Source organism: Phascolarctos cinereus, unplaced genomic scaffold (genome assembly GCF_003287225.1).
Source record: "Phascolarctos cinereus isolate Bilbo 61053 unplaced genomic scaffold, phaCin_HiC Scaffold_5;HRSCAF=322, whole genome shotgun sequence".
Classification (NCBI taxonomy): domain Eukaryota; kingdom Metazoa; phylum Chordata; class Mammalia; order Diprotodontia; family Phascolarctidae; genus Phascolarctos; species Phascolarctos cinereus.
This window is the reverse complement of record NW_027555958.1, coordinates 278033041-278053895: the sequence shown is the minus strand read 5'-3', so window position 1 is coordinate 278053895 and position 20855 is coordinate 278033041. Positions and strand designations below refer to the sequence as shown.

Here is a 20855-nt window from a genome sequence, read left to right as displayed (position 1 = left end):
TAGACTATGAACTAATCACATACCAAAATAATCAGAGGGCCCCAATCTTCCTACTTCAACAAATTCTTCATTCTCCGACCTACGCTGAAGCACAGCAGCTGAACCCTACAATAAAACCAGCACACTTTTATCAATATTACAACTGACAAAATCTTTTAGCCTTTTTGTGCAATTTCAGCATCTCAGCAAAATACATTCTCTGATCATTTCAAATCTACTAGTTTTTATTGTGAGAAAATCACAGTTTTTCAATTACTTAACAAGTGCCTTTACAGCCCTCTTACAGTAGCGTTACTTCCCGCAATGTATAACGGAGCCAGTGATCTAGGGGTTTCTACAAACCTGCCTTGGATCTAAGTGTTGTGTTCCTTTACTTCACAATTTCATGAATATATAAATGAAGTGTTCTAGAAAATATCCTGAAATCCATTTCTTCATTATAATGACTTGCCACTCAAACAGTGCTGATATATACACTGACACTTATAGTGTACTCATTAGTTTATTACAAAATATGTTCAGTGATAGAGCTCTGTTTAGCTAGCATGACAACAATTAATCTGGGTGGGTCTAGGAGCTTATCTCTTACTTCACAGTCTAGGGGGTGCCCTGACAGCATTTCTGTCTCAGCAGTTGAATTCATCTAAGCAACAGCTTTTAGCCAGGGTACCAAACAAAACACCCCTCAAAAGGTACTGAATACCTTTGGACAGACCAGCAGGTATCTTCACAACTTAAACTCAATGAATACCAACAGTCCAGATTTCATGTGCGTTATTTTCCTCATCTAAGTATTTGTAAAAAGTACCAAGTTTAGGTTTCTTTTCCTACCCTTGGTAAGTAACCTTTACTCACTTCTAAGATAATGAAGAACTCATCTCCTGGTTCTCCTTGCACTACAATCTTCTGCCCATCTTCAAACTGAACAGGTTCCAATGCATCAGCTACTGTGAGACGCTCCCATTTGTCCAGAGATTCTGGAAAACAAAATGAAAAAGGTTCCTTTGCATTATTTGGTGATGCTTCTCCTCTCACTGCCATGAGGGTGACATCATTCAATCACGAAGTATCCCTCAGCCCTTAGATCCTCATTTCAGGAAATTACTTGCCCTAAATTAACTTCACATACATCTAAAAGGCTTCAGTTAAAAACAGCTGTTCGATTCAGCTGTGAAAGACCATAGGACCCAAAACAACTGGTGTCATTACTAATTATTTCACATGTTCAATTCATTGTAAAACACCAGTGACATAAAATTCGATCCAAATTTTGCCAATTCCCCTATAAAGAACTGTCTGCAACAACACCCATGTGCTTCTTACTAATCTGCTTTACATTAAAATTTAATTTAGCTATTTCAGAGGTTGAAACCTCAATTAATCATCTTAAACAGCAAATGTATCATCTGAAATAAATATTGTCCTGTACTTGGGACCCTCAATAACAGACTACCATAGCATGATGAAAAGCTTCCAAATTGCAGTCAAGAATAATTATGAAACACCTAATGTCAAAAGAGGGAGAAGCCCCAAAAGCCAATTAAACTAGCTCAGTCACTACTACTTCGAAGATTATAGGTATTTTTCTGTCATTTTTCTGAGTTGTGGAAACGGTGCATTTAAAATGTCATCAGGTTTCTTCCACCACAACCTACCCTCCCTATAGTCTTTATTTCTAGCTAGTAAGTCTTGACATAACCTGCTGCTGTACTCCATCAAGCAAAAAGTCCCTGTCCCAAATTTCTCAATATTAGTCTTTGACTCAGAATCTTCCTTTCCACCCCATGCTGTGCCATCATCCATCCACTGGATTGTTTTTAAGACACATAATCTAATCATCTCTCACAACTTCATGTCGAAATCTCCCTCCAAGCCTGGTTGCAAAACTATAATGGGGGAGGAGGGCAGGGATAAATTCAAGAACAAAATGATTCCTTTCATCATATTTCTTCACAGGCTCTGTCCCTTACTGATATGATTCCTACCTTCAAGGGAAAAAACACGGGCAGCTGTTTCAGGAGGACTGTTATAAGACTTTAACTAAATCTTACTGGTAGGCACATATATCTTACTATATGCTTTTGTACTCCTTTCACATGTGTTTCTGCAAAACCAAAAGAATGAGCCATGAGTGTTCTAACAGGAAAAAAACCAATTAACAAAGCATTTTTTTGAGTTATGATTGTCCCTCATATCTAACAACTAACAGGACAGACAAGGGCAGAAAAGCAGACTGTGAACAAAATGAGAAAGGCAGCAAAATGCTCTAGAGAGCTATAGCTGGAAGTCTCTTTCTCTCCCAAGGGTGTTCTGTGATGAACATCACAGGTGACATATACTCTGTGGCATGCCTGGTATAATGGAACGGTAAGATAAAGACAGCTTCTTTCACACCTAAAAGCAAAGAGAAGTAACTGATAAATATGCCCTCAGCTGTCACGCAAAAGAAGGGAATAGGATACTGTGAAGCTAAAGGTTCACTCAAGCTATGATGTTATTGAAAATGTCATCTATACTTCATGACTCACCTTTTCTTCACCATCCAGTCTTCTCAATACCTTAAAATTGAATTGTCAATCCTCTATTCACAACTACTGTCTCAAAGGCAGTCAATGACTTCCTACTCAGGAGCTTCCCTTACATATATCCTCCTTGACTTTTTTTCAGTTTTTAACATTGTTGTGCATCCCTTCACACTATATACTCTCCCAGCTTTTCTCTCTTAGATCTCTGTTCATTCCTTCACTATTACAGATGTCCCTCAAGGAGCTGTCTGTAAACCTCTTTTTTCTTTACATTCTTTCTTTGGTAAACTCATTCACACCTGTGGTTTCAACAACTACATCCAAAATAGTCACGCAGGCAATCAATCTGCCTTGCCATGTTCTTCCTCCCTCTCTCCTCTACCCTTTTTCTCTCATTCATTTTCACTTCTCTACTGAGCTCCCTACTTTCTGCCTACCTGGATATCTCGCCAGCACCTCAAACTCATTATGTCCAAAAGCAAACTTACCTTTTCTACCACAAACACTTCTTCCAACTACTAACTTCAATATTTCTGTACTGACTTCCCACAACAATAACCTTAGAGTTATCGCTGATTCTTTGCTCTCAACTGCTTGTACCTAATCAGTTTGAAAGTTCCTTGATTTTATTTTAGAAATATATATCTAGCTTATCTTCTATTCCCAATGCTACCACCTTTAGTATATGCCTCCATTACTGCTTTCACCCATCCTGTCACAGCCTCCTAAAAAGTCCTTCTGCCTCCATGAAGATCTGTCAAAATTGATGGTTTATTCTGTTGCCAGAATAATCTTTGTTATGCATAAATTTGGTCATGATACTTGTCTGCTCAAAAATCTTCAGTAATTCCCTATCAATAACTGTGTAAAGTTCAAACTACTCTGCTCAACATTTAAGGCCTTCTATAAGGGTACCACTCTACCCCTTCCAGCATTTCACATTACTAACTCCTTACTAAGCAGTCTTCGCCCTCCAAAAATGTCCTGTGCCTTCCTACCTCTATACCTTTGCTCAGGCTGTTCCCAATGCCTGGAAGGGCCTAAGGGCCTAATGACCACATATCACTGAATTAAAGATTCAGAATTATAAAGAACTTTAGATGCCATCTAATCTAATCTTTTCCCTTCACAGATGAGGAACAGAGGCCCTGAGAGGTTAAGTGACTTGCCCAAGGTCAAAGAGGTAGTATTAAAGGTGGGATTTAAATGAAGGGTCTGGTCTCTTGATGCTAAATTCAATATGCTTTCTACTATATGGCACTATGTTCCATCTGCTGAATTCCTATCCATCTTTAGGGGAATAAGCCCATCTCAAATATCTTCCATGATTCATCTCCAGCCAAATCAACTTTGGACCTCGCATACATCTTACAATGACCAGTGTTCACGTCCCGTATCACCACTAAATTATAAGCTCCATAAAGACAGTGACCATGTCTTATCCAAATTTCAAATTTCTACCACTGCCTTACACAGTTAACACTGTGCTTAACAAATAATTACTGGTCTTTTTATGGTGGCTAAGAATTGGAAATCAAAAGGATGCCCATCAAGTGAAGAATGGCTAAACAAACTGTGGTATATGATTGTAATGGAATATTATTGTGCTATTAAGAAATGACAAGCAGGACAATTTCAGAAAAACCTGGAAAGACTTACATGAACTGATGCATAGCGAAGTGAATAGAATCAGGAGAAAATTATATATAGTAACAGTAATACTGTTCGATGAAGAATTGTGAATGACTTAAGTTATTTTCAGCAATACAATGATCAAGACAACCCCAAAGTACTAATGATGAAAAGTATATTACCTGCCTCCAGAGAAAGAACTGATAACTGTTTGAATACAGAGTATTCAATTTTTGAAAAATTCATGAAATTTTTCATTTTTTCATTTTTTTCTTTTTATTTGAGTCTTTTTGTACAAAAAGACTAATATGGAAATATTTTACATAATTGCACATGTATAACCTATATCTGATTGCTTACTATCTCAGAGAAGGGTGAAGGGAGGGAGGAAGAGAGGGAATTTGGAATTCAAAACTTTAAATAAAAATGCTAAAAAAAATTTTAAAAACATATAAATAATTGCTGGAAAGAAAACTGGTGAACTGTAAAGTCACTGATTTCTAAGTCAAGACCTCTATCAGGTGAAAACTCCACACATCACAATTATTAGCAAAGGGATGTTTATAAAGCACTTGAGATGAAAGTGCCAATGATAATTATGGCAACAGCAAAATGATTATACTCTTATACTTTATACCAAAGTATCATTAACAGTAAAATAATTTCAATATTCATGGCCCACCAACTCACCTAAAATAGAAACTTTACTAAGGAATTCTTCATACATCTTCCGCTTTCTCAATGTGCTTCCCTGCAAAAGGAAAGAGAAACTGAAATTCAATACTCAATGCTGTAAAAAAAAAAAAACAAAAATGAAGCTTCACATAGGAAAATAATTCAGTTAGTCATTTTAAAAAATGTACCGAATACTGAACAGTCTTTGCTAAGGCTTCTTGGAAACATCTAGGTAACTGCAAAGATCTCCTACACGTAGATCTATAAATGAGTGGCAGGTAACAGAAGTATCCAGATCTTAAGCTGACAACCAGACATGGCCACAAGAAATTTCCTAACACCACCACATGGTGAAATTGCAAGCAGATGAGAAATCTAGCTGATTTCTTACCATAAGGATCCTCCTATAGCTGTCTCGGTCAATGCCCCATAATTTCACATTTGTCTTTGCTTTGACAGTTGCCGCTCTAGGTGTTCCATAAATCAAGGCAAGTTCTCCAAAGCTCCCTCCTTCTCCAACACTGGTTGCCCATTCATTATTGACATAGACCTAAAAAGCCAAAAAACATGACTGAATTGTTTCTGGAGAAATATGTATAGAGACAGAACTAAAATCAGCTATCTTCAAAGGTTTGGGATTCTTTACTTTTATTTCAGGATATCAAATATACAAATGTTCAGAAATCAGAGCAAAGAAAATCACATTTAGAGCTTACACTGTTTTAGCTCTGTATTTTACTTATCTAATAAGGGCCATTTACAGGGGCAGGGAAGAAGGGCAAAGAAAATTAACCTAGAGAGGAATTCAGAACCAGTATTTAATCACAAAACAGAAATAATGAGCACCTCCACCCAATTCTCCAAAAATTCTCACCTAGCTCATCAAACTATTTAGAAAAGAGTATGAATAAATACCAGTTTTACTAACTTCTGAGACAGAAAGAATAAAATACTTTTTTCTTTGGCTATTAGCAATAGTATTTCCTATTGCTTGAAGACAATGAAATAGCATTACATTTGTGACTTAAAAATTGATCAAAATATTTTTATATCTTACATCCATCTCTCCTTGATCAATCACATAGAAGTTATCTCCTTCATCACCTAAAAGAGAAAAGACTATATTAAAACCATTTCAGACAAAAGCATATTTATGAAATACATAGAAAAAAAATTCATGAATAAGATGATAGTGTGTCAAATGGTACAGAGACCAGTCCTTTGATAAAAGTCCTTAGAAGGCACAAATTAACTCATTTTTCTTGACTTCTGCAACATGTGACACTATTGAACTCTCTCAATTCTTGGATACCCTCTCCCTTCTTGGTTTTTCTCCTACCTGTTTGATAGTTCTTCTTAAGACTCCTTTGTTGCACCATTCTTGATAACCCTTACCCTGTGTCAATATACTCCAAAACTGCATAGGGCCTCCTTCTCCTCTCCAGGCTCTCTCCTGGTGACCTCATTAGTTCCCATGAGGTCAATTAGCATCTCTACACAGATGATTCCCAGATGTATATATCTAGCTCCAGTTCCCTAGAGAGCTTCCGTCTCACATTACCCACTGCCTACTGGACATTTTAAACTAGATGTCCCAAAGGTATCTCAAATTCAATATGCTCACACCAGAGTTCATTCCCTTCCAAATCCATTATCTCTTTTTTTTAATACCCTATTGTCCATCACGGACACTGCCAGCCTTCAAATCACTCAAGATTAAAAGCTCCAAGTCATCTTCAAATTCCTTACTTTCCTTCACCCTCCACATCCAATCAGGTGTCAAGTCTTTTTGATTCTACCACTATAATATCTCTCACATTCATTCCCTTTTCTCCACTTTCATGGCCATCATTCCAGATCAGCTCCTTCCCTGGACTATCACAATAATGGTAACCAAAAAAGCTAACACCATTTTGGATAGCTTTAAGAAAGACACAGATTCCAGGAATAGTCCCCATTTACTGAACCAGTTAGACTTCACCTAGAGTACTGTGTTCAGTCCTGGCACCAAGGTTTAATCTATCTGGAGAGTGTACCATGGGGACAACTAGGATGATAAAGGCCCTTGAGTTCATTTCATATGAGAATCAGGTGAAAAGAAAGCTCAGGGTTAGGTGAGGAGATGACACCTGTCTTTAAGTATGTGAAGGGCTGTGACATGGCAGAGGGATTAGACTTGTTCTGTTTTGCCTCAAAGGACAGAACCAGGAACAATATGTGGAAATTGCAAACAGGCCAATGTAGGCTTATAAGGAAAAGCTTCCTAACAATTAGAGCTGTCCAAAAGTAAAATGTATTGCCCTGAGAGATGATGGGTTCCATCTCCTTGGAGTTCAAGAAGAGACTAGACAATCATTTGGCAATTATATTACATTAGGGGAATTCCTTTTCATATTGGCCTGGACTAAATGAGGTCCTTTCCAACTCTCAAATTCTATGCATCTATGATTCTGTTCAGCTTTTCAAATGCTTCCTAACCTGGCTCCAAATGGTATTTCTAGTTTCATTGTGCATTACTCTCCTAAAGTCCGGCCAAACCGGCCTCCTATCCATTCTTCACAAAAAACATTCCGTATTCTATGTTTATTACATATACACTCATACATGTACATGTTGTCTCCCTCTAAAAAAAAAATAAGCTCCTTGAGAAGAGTTCCATTTTTTGTTTTTGTATCTATAGCACCTAACATAATACCTGATAGAGTAACCGTGTCACTTCCTTTGATTTATGATTAACCACATCTATAAACTCTAATGGCTCCTTATTATCCATAGAATAAATACAAAGTCCTCTACTTGACATTTAAAGGTTTTCACAACCTAGCCTCAATTTACTTTTCCAGTCTTATTATACATTACTCCCCTTCATGCACTACAGTTAAGCCAAACTGGCCTTCTTTAATATTCTTCACATGACTTCTCATCTACATACATTTACACAAGATGCCCCTTAGGACAGTAAAACACTCCCTATGCCTCTTTAAAATGCCTCATTTCCCTCAAACTTTAGCTCAAGTGCGAATCTCCTACTTTAAGCTTTTCCCTCCAACTTCTAAGACCACACTGCCCTCAAAAATTGTATTTTTCTTTTATATATTTTGTGCACATACATACACAGACACATGTTGTCAACCACCAAAAAAATAGAAAAGTATAAGGTTCTTGAGAGCAGAGCCTGTTTCATTTTTGTCTTTGTATCATGGAACAGAACAGGTACTTAATAAATGTTTGTTGACTGGTTAATGAAATGGAAAAATCAGGAAAAACATGAGAAAGAAGTGGAATGGTTTAAAAAAAAAAACCTAGATTATTTTCTTCTGATTTAAAAAAAAATGTCATGGAAATGGTTCTTACCTTGTTGAATTACAGTCTCTCCAGCAATAAAGGAGGCCGGGAACATGGCATCAAAAATATCACTGCAACAGAGAGAAACACTTCTTCTTATGTTATATTTCAAAATATGCCTCTATCTAAGGATATGCAAACTTGAATAAAGAGATTAGTTATTAGATATTTTAACCTAGGCTGCCATCAAAAGGATAAAAGGTCTATCTACAAAGAATAATTATCCACAAAGAATAATTATGGCAACTCACCAAAAGAAATGACAAAATCATACCAGTCCAGGAAAAAAGACATCTCTGAGCATCACTCTCCTAAACACACCTCAGGGGAGATAATCTATTCAACAATTCAGGGGGTCTGAGAGCAGAAGTGACCCAGCTAAGAGTACCTCAGAAATGCTTTTATCACTTTATAACCAGCTTAGCCCCAGGATACCATCAATTCCTACCTTCACTGCCAAGTAGGACTAGCAGTCAGATGGATTAATTTCCCTACTGTCAAAATCAATCTCATCCCTCCATTAGTATCTCTATCCTATTCTTTATTCTTCCATTTTACCCTTTGGAACTCCATTTTTATGCTAGTAAACTGCCTTTCATGTTAAAACTGTGCTGCCCACTACAAAAATTACTTTGTATTTGCTTGTGTTTGTACATGCTGTTTTCCCCTCCAAATGCAAGTAAGCTCTTTACGGTGCCTGGATCGTAGTAGGTGTTTATTAAATGCTTGTAATTTTAAACTGAATACTAAAACCGCAAGGCAAACTAAAACCTACCTTCTCTCATTGTCATCAAGATGTGAGAACAATACGTTCTTCTCAATGGCTTTAGCTAAAGCAGCCATAGTCTTGTAATCTTTTGGAATAACCTAGGAAAAAAAATTAAAATCTAGTGTCACAACTGGTAAAACAAACACGTTATTATATACATTTTGCAATCTGAATTCCAACAATACCAAACTAACTTATGAACACTGAAATGCTACTCTTTCAAATATTTACTATGATAGTCTTCCAACAATTGTGATTCTCACAGCAAATAACAAATACTGATTAATTCATTTAACGCTCAGGCAAGGCTGGTTTCCAGTTTAAACTTAAGAAATGAAACAACCTGGCTCAGATTCTTATATAGCCAAGGACTCAGATTCTTAAGATCTGGCCCACTTGCATTAGAGATACAAATGCTTAGATTCCTTAAGAGTCTGGCCAATATGGCTGATCTTTAATAAACCTCATCTTTGCTGAAAAAAAAATAATAATAATATAAGAACAAAACAACACAAAAAGAAATGAAGCAACTTGTCTATGGAAAGTGTGTGAGAAATGTGCCTCAAGCTAGTTGATGAAGGCTACTTTCTGAAAGTTGGCAATACTAACAGTGCTGGTAGTTAGCAATCTGTGAGCAAGGAAAAATCATTTTTTTAAAAAGCAGACATGGTACTGTTCCTACAGGGAGAGTAGGATAACTGACTGAAGTACAGAGAGAAAGGAAGTTGGAAGATTTAGGAGAAAGGGTTAACAATCATGGAACATGTCAGGTGGTCTGGGTTCAAATCTTGCCTGTCATTTACTACCTGTGTCATCCTGCAAGTCACTTAACCCTTCTGGGCCTTACTGTCCCCATCTGCAAAATGAGGAGGTTGGACTAGATGACCTCTAAAGTATCTTCCAGCTTTAAATATGATTCTAATCTAACAAAAGAGAGGAGTACCTGCTTTCCTCTCCTGTAACACAATATGCTTTGGAGTAGGAAAACACTCAAACCCCAACTTCAACCAATGGCATAAAAATATTAATGGGTTATTTGTGATCTTTATTCACAGCCTGTAGAACATCTGATGACAAGATTTTATAAGAGGCTATTATAACACAGAGTATAGTGAATTTCAAGTTTCTGCTTAATCAAAGTAGGATGTCTATTTATTAACAATCATGAGATGACTATTATTTGAGCCTCAAGAACATTCCTCCAATTTTTAAGTGGGTCTCTGAACACAAGCCATTTCCCACAGATATTTATAGTATATAGAAGGCACATTACCTTTGCGGGTTCAACAAATGGTATTTCATTGGTCTTGGGACCAGTTTGGGGTGTGTGTGGGGGTGGGGGTATGTGGGTGTGTGTCTTGAGGAGTATGAGGGTATGAGATTTTCTAATTTGCTAGTCTGTTCTTATTCTCAAGGTCTGAGACAGAGTAGACTCTATCGTTTGGATGGCCTTGCACATAAACAGGAGCAGAATTACCTTTCTAACATATGATGCAGCATCTTCCTCAGTGTATACCTCCGCACTGATAGCCCCCCTTCGCCTCCGACCCTTAACCACTGGATTGGGAGGTGGAGGAGAAATTTCTTCTTCCCTTGATTCAGAATGGGCACTTGCTTTCTGCAGAGTCTGGAGCTGTTTTGCTTCCTCCTAGATGGGGAAAAAAAAAAGGAGAGATAAAGAGATATGTTCAGAGCACATGATCATCTATTGTAGAAAACTAATATTTTATTTAAATCACCCTATTTTTCCTCTATCACTAATAAAAAAGGGAAAAGAGTCAAATCCAGAGGGAAGAAAAAGGGATATTGAGAAGTTCCCTAAAAAATACTCCTAAAATTCAGCACTCTTTCTCAAATGTGATTAGGTGTTATATTTCTAGTCCAATTTCTTTTACTCAACTTTACTAATGACAATTAGGTAATTAGGCAGCATCTTTTGGGAATGGAAGTTTCTACATCAGGTGAAATTTTCAGATAACTGAAACTTACCAAAGAGGCACAAAATATTTTTTCACTTTAACAATTTTTTTAAATCAAATCAACAATCATTTAAGTAACTACTATGTGTCAGGTACTCTGCTAAGCACTGTGATAAAAAGAAAGCCAAATTATATCACACATTTCTTGCTACCTTAAACAAGGTACTGAACATAATTTAACCTTTCTTATTGATTAGCAACCACCAATATAATCATGAGTTACTCTACTGCAATTTATGAGAACAAGAGCCATTCCTCAATAGACAAATGATCAAAACGATATCTAAATAGGCAGTTTTCAAATTAAGAAATCCAAGTTATTAACTATATGAAAAAATGCTACAAATCACTAATAATTAGAGAAAAACAAATCAGAGCAACTCTGAGGTTCTACCTCACATCCATCAGACAGGCAAAGATGACAAAAAAAGAAAATTCCAAATGTTGGAGGGTCTGAAGAAAACAGGCACACTAATGCACTGTCGGTGGACTTGTTAACTGGTACAGCCACTCTTGGAAGCAATTAGAAACTGTGCCCAAATAGTTACTATACACTATATATACAAGGAACATACTCCTTGACCCACCTACATATCACTTTATACTACATGCTACCTCACCATATACCCCCATTTTGTGTCATGCACCCCTTTAGCAGTCTGAGGAAGCCCTGAACCACTTATCAAAAATATTTGATGCCTATAGTCATTAATTGAAGGAAATACTAAATTTCAATTAGAGGTCTGTGAAAATAAAGATGTAATATTTTTTCCATCCAAGTTCACAGACACTTTAAAATATATCCATACCACAGGTCTTGAGAATTTCTAATCTATAAGCATATAGTCTTACACGTGAATATAAAAAAAAAATTAACCTCTTCTCTACAAGATAGCAGAAAATATTTCAGATAGTTGTTCTGAAAAAGATCTTGAGGGTTTCAGTGAATTGAAAGCTCAAAGAATCGGCAGTGTGATGTGTCAGCCAAAAAAGCTGACACAATCTTGGACTGCATTAAGAGGGGCAGACCTTCTAGAAATAGAAAGGTAATAAGCCCAATGTACTCTATCCTGGTCAGGCTTCACCTGGAGTATCGTGCTCAGTTCTGGTACCATGGTTTAAAAAGAACACTGATAAGCTGGAAGAGTATTCATGGAAGGGCAAGCACAATGGCAAAGGACTTTGAGTCCATGTCATATGAAAACTAGTTGAAGGAAGAAGAAAAGATTTGGGGGATACAGAAATGATAACCATCTTCAAGTAGCTGAAGGACTGTCATATAGAGGAGAAATCAGATTTGTTCTATTTGGTACCAGAGGGCAGAAATGGGAGCAATTAGTGGAAGCTACAAAGAAACCAATTAGGTCTCATGTCAGGAAAAACTTCATAACAACTATGAGCTTTCCCAAGTGAAACAGACTGCCCTGAGAGAAGGTAGGTTCCCTCTCTTTGGAGGTCTTCAAGCAAAGACTGTATGATCAACCAGTTGGGTAGGTAACATTAGAGATTACTCTGGTAACTGGTTAATTACTTTGTTGTTGGACTAGATGGTCAATGAGGTTCCCTTACAAGTCACAATTTTTTTGTGATTCTGAGTTCACAGTCTACTAAAATCCTAGATCTTTTTTCAGACAAACTTAGTTCTAACCATTCCTCCCTCCACCTTGTATTTGTGAAACTAATTTTTTTCATAACCAAGTCTAAGACTTGACATTTATTTCCATAGAACATCAATCTTGTTAAATCCATCCCAGTGCTCTAACACATCAAAGAGACCTAGACCCTGTCATCCATTGTATCAGCTAACTCCTATTAGTGTTGTGTCACCTGCAAATTTGATGAGCCTAACATTTCTGCCTTCATCCAAGTCACTAATAAAAATGTTAAACCTCATACAGCCAAGCACAGATAGATGACTGGAGAACTCCTACCAAGTAAACAATGAATAACTAACAACTGCTCTTTTAGTCAAGACATCTAACCAGAGTAGAATCCATTATTATTATTGTTTAGTCCATATCTCTCTATCTTCTTGAAAAGAATATTATGAAACTTTATCAAGAGCTTTGCTAAAATCTGGATAAACTATTGCCAAAGAATTCCCCTCACCTACTAGTTTGACAATATTGTCAAAAAAAGGAAACGAGGTTAGTCTGGCATGACCTGTTCTTGATGAAACCACGCTGGCTCGCTTTGAAATCACTATCTAGATGCTTGGCAACCATCTCTTTAGTAGCCCATTCTTTAATTTTCTCAGAAATCAAGGTCAAGCTCACTGGCCTAGAGTTTGTAAACTCTTTTCTTCCCTTTTTTGAAAAACTGAGGTCACATATCCCCTTCTCCAATTGTGTGCTTCCATGTCCTGATCTTTCATACACTACTGCTGGAAGTGGGTCAGTGATTTTTGCCTGTTCTTTCAATGTCTATGGATCTAGTATCTCTAGGCCAGATGACTTAAATCATCCAAGGCAAGTAGCACTCTCTCACTATCTCTTTACCTCTCTTGGGTATCAATTCCCTGAAAGTACATTTTGTCATCTCTAGTGCAAAAGTCACTATCCTTGCAAAGAAAAAAGCAAAATAAGAACAGAGCAGCTCTGCCTTCTCCATTTTCAATTATCATCATCTCATCCACACCCAAGCGCAATCATTTCTTCAATCCTTTTTGTCTCAATATAGCTTTAAAAAAAATTTGTTTTCCTTCACTCTCCTTGCTAGCCTCTATTCATTATAAACTTTAGTACTAGTGACACTATTTGGACAGGACTGTGTCATATTCATATTCATTCTTTGTCTTAGAAAACTACTTGGGACTGGGGATTTAAGTAACTTGACTATAGTCACATAGTATGTTCCACAGGTAAGATGTGTATTCATTGTCTTGACTCCAAAGCCAGCCTTCTATCTACTACATAACACTGCTTCTCAAAGAGGATGATATTCTACCCTAATCTAGTTTTGTTGCTTTTTTTTAATTTTATGGTTTTAAAATTATTCATAGCTTATAATCAGAACTCTAACTCAAAATTTCAATGTGGTTCTTGAGCTTTTTTTTTGCTTTTTGGTGAGGCAATCGAGGTTAAGTGACTTGCCCAGGGTCACACAGCTGGTAATGTAAGTGTCAAGTGTCTGAGGCCAGATCTGAAGTCAGGTCCTCCTAACTCCAAGGCCGGAGGTCTATCCACTGCACCACTTAGCTGCCCCTTGAGCTAACTTTTCTGCCCATCCAAAGAAGCAACTGGAAAGGTTCTAGAGCAAAGGTTCTTAACCTGGGTCTGTAAACTTTTCTAATACTTAATTATATCTCAGTATATTGATTTCTCAGTAATTGATTTCCCTTTGTAATGCTAGATATTTTAAGGCATTTAAAAACATTCTGAGAGGGGACAAAGGCTTCTCCAGAATGCCAAAGGGGTTCATGATACAAAAAGGTTAAGAATCCCTCCTTCTAGAGAGATGATCTGGTCAAACGGCCCCACAACTTTAAGTCATTCAAGACTGGGATGTACATGAGATCTTGGTTGTTTCATTCATCAGTCCTTAAGAAGAAAGTGAATTTAAGGTTTATCCTTAATAGAGAAGAAAATATTTAGTATAGAAAAATTTGCTCCACATGAGTCCCAGGGCAAACATTAAAATTTCAGACAACCAAAAAACAAAAAGACAGCAGATATCCCTAAAACACTTTCTAAACAGGGAAAATAGGATTCCTTTTCTTTATACAAACGTGCAAAAGACATGACCAAAAACAAAGTGAAAACTGGGACTCCCTTGACAGACCCACCCCCTTTAGAAAGAGTAACCTAAATTCATTATATATAAAAACAAATTATACAATTACGGAATTTTTGTAATTCAGCCATGAGCTGGGCTAAATTTACAACTGTACTAATCATAAAAGAAAGGGAGCTCCTCAGTTAATTATATCTCTATAAATTACAAAACTGAATAAACAAGATTTTGTGGGAAATAATTTAAGCTGCTTAAGAAAAATTCCATTCTGGAGAACTTTTGCTACACCCATTAAATATAACCACAGAATCAGCTAATTATATACCATTTCTTAATGCAATTAGGAAGAATGTCCTTTCAGATCTTTTGTTAGCCTAGATTATTACATATGCATTTGAAAATGATAAAATAAACTGTATTTTAAAATATATTATTTTAGACTTTCCACTGACAAGACTTACCCTGCCAACTGTTACAAGTTAGTAAGACTGATTAGCAATTAAAATTTAGCAACTATTTAAATCTCATTGTTCCCTTCCCACATTTTTGTTTGTTTGTTTTTACCTTCTCCAGTCTCTCAAAGTATTCCCTAAGAAATGCCATGGGTCTCTCAGGCCGAACAGTACAGAGCTGTACAATGGAATCCTTGAGGAGTGCCTGGATATTATGCTTCTGGACATAGAGCTCACATTCCCGGAGGCTCCGCTCCTCCTCACTGCTGGCGCTGCTAGTTGCCATTGCTTTTAGCTGAAAGAAAAATGTACATATATATTTGCATAAACTATTTAGAAAGAGAAAACTGAAACGGAGCTTCTATTCTGCTCAATATCTTAATCAAATGATTCAAATATCTTAAATGTCTTATTTTAATAATCTTATGTCTTATAATATCAATTATCTTATATTATCTTTATATCTTATAACATCAAATATATTATTAAATTATAATATCAAATATCTTAATCAAATCATTCAAGGACAATGTACAATTAGGTATTTCTGACTTCAGTCCTACTCACAGTAATTGAATCCTGCCTTAGGAACTAGACTTGTTTCTTAATAGAATACTGTTTAGCTTCATTTTTTATTTTCCCATCCTCCACTCCCCCACCAGAAAGGGGGGAGGGGGGAAGAATGTAAAGATGTAGCTAAACAATATTCTTCCATTAAGAAACAAGTCCAGTTCCTAACGCAAGATTGGTTACTGCTAACATTTGGATAAATGTAAACTAAGCTATGGACCTAGAATTTTTCAGCAGCTATTAGCCAGACTGCTGAAAAGTTAATCCCATGAGACAGTTTCACTCAGTCCACCTCATCTTAATGGTATGGGATATATATAGTATATAGCAAAGAATATTACAAGGGTATGCTTCTAAACATCTATGATTTATTCCTAATGTATATTCCTATCTAGTTAAGAATTTCCTAATATATTAGATACACCAGCACTTGGCTTACTAGTTGTCATATCTTTTTTTTTTAACAAACCATAAAAGGAACAAAAGATATTAAGATCTGAAATCATCTTATTCCAGAATCTCCTGTTTGTGATATCAGTTGCTATCAATAATCCTGACTGATAATCAGACCTTCCTTGGTAACATAGTCTCATCAAAATTTCCTTATTCATAAGACCATAGATTTAAGCTGGAAAAAAAATTTTCTCAAGATATCGTAATTTAGCAGTTCTCAAATTTTTTGGTCTTAATACCCTTTTACACGCTTAAAGTATTAAGGATTCCAAAGAACTTTTGTTTTGTCAGTTAGATCCATCAACATTTACTATGTAAGAAAGGGGAAGGGAATATGCATTTATATAGCACCTACTATGTGCCAAACGGTGGTATGGGCTTTTTACAAATATTCATTTATTTGATCCTCATGAGAAATCAAAACTGATCAATTTTTAAAATATTTATTAATTCATTTTAAAATAATAAAACCATTAGATAATACTTTCATGAAAGACTGTGTTTTCCAAAACAAAACAAAAAGTATTACAGAAGAGAGGCCTTGTTTTACATATTTTTGAAAATCTATTTAATGTCTGACTTAATAGAAGACAGCTGGATTCTCCTTTCTGCTTCTGCACTTCAATCTGTTGCTCTGGTTGAAGTATGTAAAGAAAATCTGCCTTCACATTGATACATAATTGCAAAAGGGAGGAGCATTTTAAAATTTTAGTATTATTATGAAAAATGTTGTCCTTGCAGACCCCCTGAAAGGGTCTCAGGGACTCTTGGGATACACAGACCATACTTTAAGAACTAATGATACTGTTTAACCCCCCTTTTTAGAAATGAGGAAACTGAGGTCAAGAGCTAAAGTAACTTGCCCAAGGTCACACAAGTGAGAGGCAGGATTTGAACCCAAATCATCTGGTACTCTTTCCATTACACTTTGCTTTCTAAACATTTTGATTATCCTTAAAAAAAAGGTTCCAATTAAATTGGTACATTGAGTCTTATAATATATCATATGCCTTAAAGTTTTTACATTTTAAAAGGTTTATTTGAAAAGAGTTTTTGAAACAGGCTCAAATAAATTACTTTGACACAGGAATGAGATGGATAAAAATACATTTCTGTTTTAAATTGTCAGTTATATATTAACTTAAAACTTGGTCACTAAAGTTTTTTAATTAGAAATTCAACTGAGGGTAATATTGAAAATTCAATGCTTTTCCAGCAAGGTTATATTATAAGCCTCCTAAAACTAATGAGTGGAGAATGGTTTAAAATAAAGAATGTGAAAAACAGCCTGACTCTAAAGGTCTTCTGAAGCCCTACACTGTTACTTCTTTTGTTTTGACAACCTCCATGATAAAGAAGTACCCTACAAACTAGCACTCATGCCTTCTCATCATAAACATTTTTTTTAAGAAAATAACTGTAAGATCCTGGACAAGGCGAAGAAGTCTATGTGCACGATCATACAAAACAAAATCTATTCTATTTTAAAAGAAAAGAATTGTTATTGATGTGTTATTTACTATTCACAAAGATAAAACACTTAATATTATTGCTGTATATTAAAAACAAATAATAAGCACCCTAGTTAACTGGCAATGAAAAATTTGGTGACTCTGACAGTCCATAAATTCCACCAGAAACACTTTGCTGCTATAATTGATAAAACATGGTATCTTGCTACTAAAAAAAAAAAGAGGCATGTAACATCCACTTAGATTCCATTACTACCCATTTTCCAGGTCATTCAACAATGTGGAGTAAGGCTTCAATATTATTCACAAGTACTGCAGAGGTGACTCTGCATGTCAAGAAACCATGAAAACAGCAACTGCAGAGTTAAGTCAGATCTTTTACCCTTCAAAGTCTGAAACCAGTTATAACTATAATAATAACACATTAAATTATAAGTTATCAACCCTGACTCTTCCGAATCAAATCACAATAGTGGCATAATGTTTTTAAAACAATAAGATCATGGATTAGAAGGGACCTCAGAGGTGATCAAGGCCAACACCTTCATTTTTTACTAATAAAGAAACCAAGGACCCAATAATGAACCCAAAAGCCCAATAAAATACCACAATAAAAGGGAATGGAAAAAATATATATATAATCATTTGAATAGCCCTGCATAACCCAAATATGCACCATCACCTGTTTGCAGAGATTTATTTTTAAGAATCCAAAACCAAAAAAGCTCCCCCAAACAGGTTAATTATTCTAGACATTGCATTTCAAACCCTCAGCAATTAAACATTCCTGCCTTGTGATTCTCAGTCTAGAGAACTGGCTGGTGGTGCTAACAGCTTTCCTGCTTCGTTAGCCTCCATTTTGACACAGAGAAATGTCCTTACCAAGCTGATAATATTGCTGGGAAATGAAATTTTCATGTTAATACAAACTTCTTGAATCTTCCACAATAGCATAAAATTAAAGAGTTTTGGTGGTGGTTGTTTTACGGCTTGCCATGGCCACGTCGATGTGCTATTATGTGTGCCAGAAATTTCGTTTATTTAGAAATTCAGTGGCGATATTTCTTCAGTTTAAATGGTTGTCAAATACGAGATTTAACATTTTATTTTGACAAAATTTTTCTGGTTCAGAACAATGCCTATTAAGAGGAAGGCATACCAAAAGCTGAGCTCACGCCAAGATACGCAGGAGCCTGAGGGTGGAAGGGGTACAATGTTACAATAGAAGCAAATTAACGATTTTGTAGCCATTAAACAAAAGCTACATTGTAACTATTGTGGGATCTCACAATTTTTCCCACATAAAACTAACTCTGCTTTTGTTAGGTCTCCAAATTGGAATAAATTATTTCCAAAAGGAAAAATGGTGGTCCTACTTTCCTGCGGGGCAGGGGAGATAATTAGAGGCCTTCAAGAGAATCTACTCCACCACAGCAGAAGAGTCAAGACTGCAGGTTAGGCCATTTAACCATTTATCAGTTTGGGGTTTTTGGTTTGATTTGGTTTTGAAGGTCAGTAGAAAAGTGCCCTTCATTTCATTCAAGCCCAAATGGAACTCTGTAAAAGAATGGAAAGGAGAGGCCAAATCACGATCCAGTAGTAGCTGGCTGGCAACAGCAGAGGGAAAGAGAATGAAAGAGAAAGAGAAGCAGAGAGATGTGAAAACCTGGTTTAGAGGTAGGTGAGGAAGAAGAAAGAAAAATTCAGAGGGAAATACTGCTTAAAGGGGGAAAAAAGGGAAGGAAGAAGGTGCAGAAGATGACAAGGACAAACTGCGGGGGGTGGCAAAAATAAAATGCTGTTATAGGAAATTCAGGAACAAAAAAGACTTGTTTAGGATCTGGGATAGGTAATAACACTAATAGCATAGGTCTGTAACACCAATAGCAATAACAGCTAATATTTATTTCTATATCGCTTTAAGGTTTGCAAAGCGCTCTACCAAATACGATCTCACCTTAGTCTCACAACCACCCCGAAAAGTATTTTTATATGTACAGCATTTTAAAGTTCGCAGACCGCTTTCACATATTTTATTTTACTGGATCAGATTCAGATGCTCTTTTTTCAGTAACGGGGGCGGGGAGAGAATCGCAGGAATGAGAAAGGAGGGGGTTCGGGGATGGGAGGAGCAAAGGGAGGGCGCGCGCGAGCTGCAATAAGGGGTGCGATTTGTAGGCGGAGGAAACGGAAGGTGAAAGCTTCACGGATGGCTTGGGATGGCTACAGAATACCGCAGCGGGAGGCGGGGGGGGGCAGAGGGGCGGAGGGGCTGGGGGCGGGCGCGGCCCCGGAGGCCTGGCAGGGGAGGGGGAGGGGAGAGAACGGGTGGGTGCGGCCCTTCCCCAGAGCGCTCCCCGAGGCGCCATCTTGGATCCCTCCAGCCTCAACAAACGGATCGGCTCGGCAGCGAAGCGCGACCGAGGCCGGACACGCTCCACTTACCGAGGTGCTGGCAACCGCACTCTCAGTGCTCCCAGGAGTAGGCGGCTGAGAGGCGGCTTGAACCTGCTTTGCGTCGCCCCCCTCCACCTCAGCGGTTCTCAGGTGATCTCGACTGCTCAGAGACGCTCCCCCCTGCCCAGCTACCGGAAACGAACCAGCCACAACCAATCAGCGCCCGATCACTGACGTCAATGGGCCTTGGTCTGGTCAAGGTGGTTGCCCTGGGCAACCTTAAAGGAGAAACCAGCGCCCCTCCCCCCCTTTCACAGCCCCTCTCTTTCGAACCCCACCCCCCTCCCCAGGGACCCTTCTACCCGTGGCCCCTTTCTCCTCTTATCCTACTCTGTAGCCTCCCCCATTCCTCCCCTCTTCCCCTCCTCCCTTCTCTTTCGGGTCTTTCTCTCCCTCTGCCCCCTCCCCGCGACCCTCTCACCTGCTTGTCCACAATCTTTCCTCTTCTGGCTCTCCTTTCTTGCTTTCTCACTGTATTTCTCTTTTTTCTACAGTTTTCTTTCTCTCTGACTGTCTCTCCCTTTCTCTTTGTCTCGTTTTAGACGCTTTGTGTCCAGACTGTCTCTCAGGCTAGACTGCCTGTCTCGATCTCCCCTTTCCTCCCCGTCTCCTCCTTTCTCTCCCTCCGTGCGTCCGTCGGTCCGTCTATCTCTCGGTCTTCCCGAGCCCCACCTCTTCTCGTCGGGCTCCTCCTGTCGCTTCTGCTGCACCCCCTTCCTCGTCCTTCTCTTCCTCTCCTTTCCTCCGCCTCTTCTGACTAGTCTGTCTTGTCTCCCCCTTTCCTAGCCCCAGAC

At 37.6% G+C, this 20855-nt stretch overlaps 1 protein-coding gene across 3 annotated transcripts in view; it reads right to left on the bottom strand.

Annotated features, from left to right (window-relative positions):
• Positions 1–20855, bottom strand: part of PRKAR1A (protein kinase cAMP-dependent type I regulatory subunit alpha) — a 27619-nt gene extending 6764 nt beyond the window's left edge. Inside the window, exons 1-10 of one of the 3 annotated variants that reach the window (XM_021000871.2) lie at positions 20483–20855; positions 15222–15404; positions 10424–10594; positions 8953–9044; positions 8187–8248; positions 5890–5936; positions 5224–5382; positions 4848–4908; positions 856–977; positions 24–105 (exon numbers count right to left, since the gene is read on the bottom strand). In XM_021000871.2, coding sequence (XP_020856530.1) covers positions 24–105; positions 856–977; positions 4848–4908; positions 5224–5382; positions 5890–5936; positions 8187–8248; positions 8953–9044; positions 10424–10594; positions 15222–15395 — 970 coding nt within the window. In that variant the 5' untranslated portion in view covers positions 15396–15404; positions 20483–20855. Of the gene's footprint in view, positions 1–23; positions 106–855; positions 978–4847; positions 4909–5223; positions 5383–5889; positions 5937–8186; positions 8249–8952; positions 9045–10423; positions 10595–15221; positions 15405–20049; positions 20201–20482 lie in introns of those variants that run through there. The other 2 variants (XM_021000873.2, XM_021000872.2) reach the window with 2 other exon arrangements.